Below are 5,791 nucleotides of genomic sequence, written 5' to 3' on the forward strand. Positions count from 1 at the left end.
TGGCACCAAGAAAACGCCGTACAACGCAGCAGCCTGCGACACCACCGCCAGTAAAACGACGCGCACGACAGCAGCCTGCACCATCACAGCCTGAAAGACAAAATCTCAACAACATCGTAGCACCGTCAGCGAATTCTACGATGAGGGTTACACGCTCTGGCCTGCAATCAAGTCCTAATATTCATGGTCGAGAGCAAGCACCGGCACAACAACAGCAGCTTCAGCAACTGCAGCCGCAGTCACAGCAGCAGCAGGTGCAGCAACAACTGACGTCTGTTCATCATAGTTCCTCTCAACGACAGCGTCCCCTACCCGACTACCCGGTCGACGTCGACACCATCATCTCCGTCGCACAGCAGACCGAAACTCCCAACCGAGCGAGAGGAAGATTCAACAGCAGCGCTAACGACGACGACGACTTCGGCAGAAGTAGAGGTAGCGTAACTGGTGAGCTAAGCAACGACCATATGGGTGCGCCTGAAAATCCGTTCCATTTGTTATCTAATACGCTGGTCGATGCGTTGCGTGCGTTTCGCGAAGAGAGTATACAGGGAAGTTTGCGTGTAGAATCTCTAGATTCCGTTAGGAAGTTGCCGGAATTTAGAGGTGACCCGTTAGACTGGCCACATTTTAAAAAGACTTATGAAGAATCCGCAGCAAAATTCAGTGACCGTTGCAACATAGGTCGTTTAAAGAAAGCTCTGAAAGGCAAGGCAGCTTCGTTAGTTGGAATATATTTAAGCTGCGCAGATAATCCGGCATCGGTTATGAGTACGTTGGAAAAACATTACGGAAATAGTCGACTAATTGCGAAAGAAATAATGAAAGAATTAAACTGTTTGCCGTGTTTAAAGTCGGAAAAATGTTCTCTAGCTGTTTTCGCAACTAAATTGTCTCATGGTATTTCAGCGTTAAAATCGATGAAATTAAATGATAGATTGACTAGCTCAGATTTATGGAAAAGCGTAATAAATAAAATTCCTGATAACTTGAAAACTATGTATAGCCATTTTGCTGATGAAAATTCGGATTTAATGACCGATCTTACGTCTTTAGAAAAATTGTCAAAGTTCTTGAATAGAGAATCTGATTTAGTGCTGCGATCTGATATTTTCGACATTGAAGAAAGTATAGCTACTAGCGGCGATAAACGATCAAAGGTATATGGAAGGCAGGAGAAATACTCGAGAACGGCTGTCGTGTGCGCGGCAGTACATGAGGAACACGGGGATGATCGGCGGGATAAAATAATTGAAAATGATAGGTGCATGCATTGTAGCCGAAAAGGGCATAAGGTATCGGAGTGTCGGGATTTAAAAAATGAAACAACAGATCGGCGCTGGTTTTTAGTCAAACGAATGCGCCTTTGTTTTAAGTGTCTCGAGAGCGGGCATTCTCGTCGGCAATGCGAGTCACAGGTTACTTGTAATGTGTGTCGAAAACACCACCATACATTGTTGCATTTCTTCAGGAACAACAGGGGCGGAAATCAGCCGAGTGATGATAATAGAAATCGGGAGCGACGAGACGACCGACGGGGACGTTCGCCTGCAAACAATCGCGCACACGGGAGCGAAAACGCATGACTAGGTTCAAGGAAAGGGGTATTGCGCATCATACCGGTTACTGTAAGAGGCGAAAATATTTCGAGGACTACGTATGCATTGCTTGATGGAGGGTCGACTATTACAGTAATTGAGAAAGAGTTTGCTCGGAAACTTGGTTTGCGCGGAGTACAAATGAAAATGTCGATTCGAGGCGTGTGGAGTGGGGAAATGAACGCTAAGTGTGAACGATTGAGTTTTGACGTGGAAGGGGAATTTGGTGTTAAGAAAATCGCGCACGCACTAGCGGTATCGAACTTAGACTTACCAATCCAATCATTTTGTAATGAACTTTCGCAATACGTAGAGCATAGGACGGGGATCAACGTGAAAACGTATTTCAATGCGCGCCCTCTCATTCTAATCGGCCAAGACAATTGGCAGTTTCTTGAAGTGCAGGAGTCTCGGATAGTAAAAGACAGCGGCCTTATCGTTTCGCGATCCGAGTTAGGTTGGACGGTGCATGGTTACATAGAACAAAGTAAAATTGTGAGAGTAAACTCTAATGTACATGCAATGCTTTCTATCTCGAATCCGTCGGAAAGCTCGGAACAGAATAGCTTGGCAAATTTAGATCGGCTAATTCACCAATATTTTGAGTTAGAAAATTTGGGTGTAGCTGCGACCAGTATAAAAAAGGATCAAGAGGAAAGGGCGATAAACATTTTACGAATGACAACACGTAAAATTGGCAAACAGTGGGAAACGGGTCTATTGTGGAAGTCGGATTCTATACCGGATATAGATAGTAAAGCGACGGCGCTTAAAAGACTTCATTCACTCGAGCGGAAGCTAGATCGAAACCCTGCGTTCGCATCACTTTATTATCGGGAAATGCAACGTTTAATTGATAATAAATACGTAGTGAAAGTCTCGAAAGACTTGCGTAGACCGCGGATCTGGTATGTCCCTCATTTCGGCGTTGAAAATATTAACAAGCCTAATAAAGTGCGATTGGTATTCGACGCGGCCGCGAAAACGGGGGGAGTGTCTTTAAATGATCAACTAGAAACCGGGCCGGATTTATTAGAGTCATTAATAGGGGTCTTATTGAGATTTAGACAGTATTCGATTGCAGTTAAAGCAGATATTAAGGACATGTATTTGCGCGTTAAAATAATCGAATCGGACAGAGGAGCGCAACGATTTTTATGGCGTAACAAAGACCGAAATCGAGAACCGGACATCTATGAAAATACAAGTTTATTTTTCGGTTCAAAGTCATCACCGTGTAGCGCAATTTATGTTAAAAATTTGAACGCAGAGAGATTCGCAAACTGGAAACCCGAGGCCGCGGCTAGCATCAAAAGGAATAGTTACATGGACGATTTCTTAGTTTCCGGGAAATATGTAAACGAAATGCGTAAGCAAATTCGAGACGTGATTGCCATTAACAGTGAAGCGAGTTTGGAAATGCACGGATGGGCGTCCAATGATTCGCGCGTTGTCGAAGACGTTCGCAGGGAAAATCAATTGGGAAAAGATGGGAAAGTAAGTCTCTGCGATGAAGAAGAGAGAGTTCTGGGTTTGTACTGGGATCGTAATAACGACATGTTGAGTTTCAACGTTGGACTGAAGAAAATTCGCGATAAGTTATTGACGGGCTCGGTTAAACCAACGAAGCGGGAATTTTATAGCGTGGTAATGTCGGTCTACGATCCGCTCGGCATCCTTTCTCCGTTTACTTTGCAGGCGAGATTCCTTATGCAAGATATTTGTCGCAGCGGTGTAAAGTGGGACGGAAGGATTCGCGAGGAAGAAGGAGAACTTTGGGAGACGTGGTTGAGGAATCTTTCGGAAATTAAACATTGCAAAATTCCGCGTTGTATGTTTCCTCTAAGTGAATATAAAAACGTTCAATTACATGTGTTTTGTGACGCGAGTTTAAAAGCTTACGCAACGGTTGGCTATTTGCGTTTAGAAACTAGCGACCGTCGAATTCAAATTTTCTTGATTATGGCGAAAGCGCGCGTCCTCCCTTTAAAACCGATGACCGTACCGCGTGCTGAATTACAGGCAGCGCTATTAGGAGCTCGTTTAGCATCAAACATAATTAAGGAACTCGACGCCGTGGTGAATGAGAGAATTTTCTGGTCGGATTCTACCACCGTGTTACAGTGGATCCGTGCGAATCCCAGAGAAAAACAAATGTTCGTCGCAAATCGTCTTTCCGAGATCGGTGGTTTAACGAAAACATCAGAGTGGCGCTGGGTACCATCTCGACTAAACCCGGCCGACGACGCGACGCGAACAACAAGCGAACCGATGCGTTCCACAGACCGTTGGCTGGTTGGCCCGGACTGGCTTCGCAGCCTTCCGGATTCGTGGCCAAAGCAAAAGGCCTTGCAAGAAAAGGAAGTACGCGAAATCAGAGAGTTGGAGTCACGTAAACAATTTATAGGCGCAATTTTCTTAAACGACCCAGAAAAATGCATTGTTTCAGTTAGAAGTAGAATTATGGGGTGGGTTAGCATTAGAAAGATAGCCGAATGTGTGCGCAAGATATTTTTTATCTGGCGTCAAAACGCGTTAAAAATCCGTGAGAAATCTCTCACACTGAAACGACATCGTTTAATTCAACCTTTAGCATGCGTCGAAGGTAAATCGCCGGAAGATAGAATTTCACACGCCGAAAAGTTTTGGTATCGTGACATTCAAGCAACTTACTTTCCTCTTGAACTTGAGTTGATTCAGAAGAGTAAGCCAATACTACGAGGAAGTAAGTTGATTGGACTCAACGCGTTCGTCGATCAAGAAGGGATACTTAGAGCTAGGGGTCGTACGTCGAAAGTTTCGTCTGCATGGTATCAAAACCAGCCGATAATTTTGGACGCGAGTCATTTTGCAACGAAATTGTTAATTCACGAATTTCACCGTCGGTTTGACCATCAGAACAACGAAACCGTGATAAATGAGTTGCGACAGCAATTTTATATCGTTGGCCTACGGACGCGATTGAGGAGTCTTGCAATGCGGTGTTTAATTTGTCGAATGCGTCGAGCGCGACCAGTAAACCCACCAATGGCAGATTTGCCAAAGTGCCGTACCGCATACTATCAACGGCCCTTCACACATTGTGGAATCGACTACTTCGGGCCAATGTTCGTGAAGATCGGGCGTCGCCGAGAGAAACGATGGGGCGTACTCTTCACATGTATGTCGACTCGAGCGATACATGTGGAGCTAGCGAACACTTTGAGCGCGAGTTCAACAATTTTAGCGATAGAACGACTAGCAGGAAGGCGCGGCTGCCCTCAGGTGATGTACAGTGACAATGCCACTAATTTTGTCAAAGCGCGTAAAGAGTTAGATGACGCGGTAGTAGCGATAAAACCTGAAGATTTGCAACAGTTCGCAGCGAAAAAACGTTTTCGATGGCGCTTTAATCCTCCCGATGCTCCACACATGGGAGGAGCGTGGGAGCGATTGATTCGATCGGTCAAAACGGCTCTTTATCACGCGTTGGGCGATCAAGCTCCTTTCGAAGAAGTTTTGTCGACATTATTAATTGAAATTGAGCACATGATAAATTCGCGCCCGCTCACACACGTTTCGGTTGATCCACGAGATAAGGAAGCTTTGACACCTAACCATTTCCTTCTCGGTTCTTCGTCGGGCTATCTGCGACTAGAACGTTTCGAAAGTGAGATTTCGAACCCGCGTAAAACTTTCGAAATAGCGCAGAATCTCGCAAAAAAGTTTTGGGACCGATGGCTACGCGAATATTTGCCAACACTACTTCCGCGAAAAAAGTGGCACAAACTAACGCCGCCACTTCAGGTTGGAGACTATGTTTTAATTGTTGATTTTCAAACCCCTCGTAACGTTTGGAATAAGGGAAGGATTACGGAAGTCTTTACAAACAATTCCGATAACGTGACTAGAGTAGCTAAAGTACGCGTAAGAAAGAAAGAGTTTGTTCGTCCGGTGCATAAACTTATTAAAATATTTAGCCCGACTGAGTCTAAAATTGAATGAATTGTAGCCTGGGGGGAGGTTGTAAGAAACGCCGAAAGTAAAATCTTCAAACCGTATTCGAGAGGCGTAAACGAAAAATTTTGGAAAAAGTAATAAAATTTGACCAGCGCGTGAAGGTTGTGAGGGGCGGGAGTTCGAGCGATCTCGGTGACGATAGCGTTAATGAACGAGTGCGAGCCACGTGTGACGCAGACGTGTCCCATCATATT

General features: G+C 44.9%; 1 protein-coding gene across 1 annotated transcript; it reads left to right on the forward strand.

Moving 5' to 3' along the window:
- Window positions 1-1,775: 1,775 nt before the first annotated feature.
- Window positions 1,776-5,582, forward strand: LOC131671423 (uncharacterized). Its single transcript, XM_058947813.1, has one exon. The coding sequence runs from the start codon at window positions 1,776-1,778 to the stop codon at window positions 5,580-5,582; it is 3,807 nt and encodes a 1,268-aa protein (XP_058803796.1).
- The last annotated feature ends 209 nt before the right edge of the window (window positions 5,583-5,791 follow it).

This window comes from Phymastichus coffea, unplaced genomic scaffold, assembly GCF_024137745.1.
Source record: "Phymastichus coffea isolate CEN01 unplaced genomic scaffold, Cenicafe_Pcof_1.1 PCOF00125, whole genome shotgun sequence".
NCBI lineage: Eukaryota > Metazoa > Arthropoda > Insecta > Hymenoptera > Eulophidae > Phymastichus > Phymastichus coffea.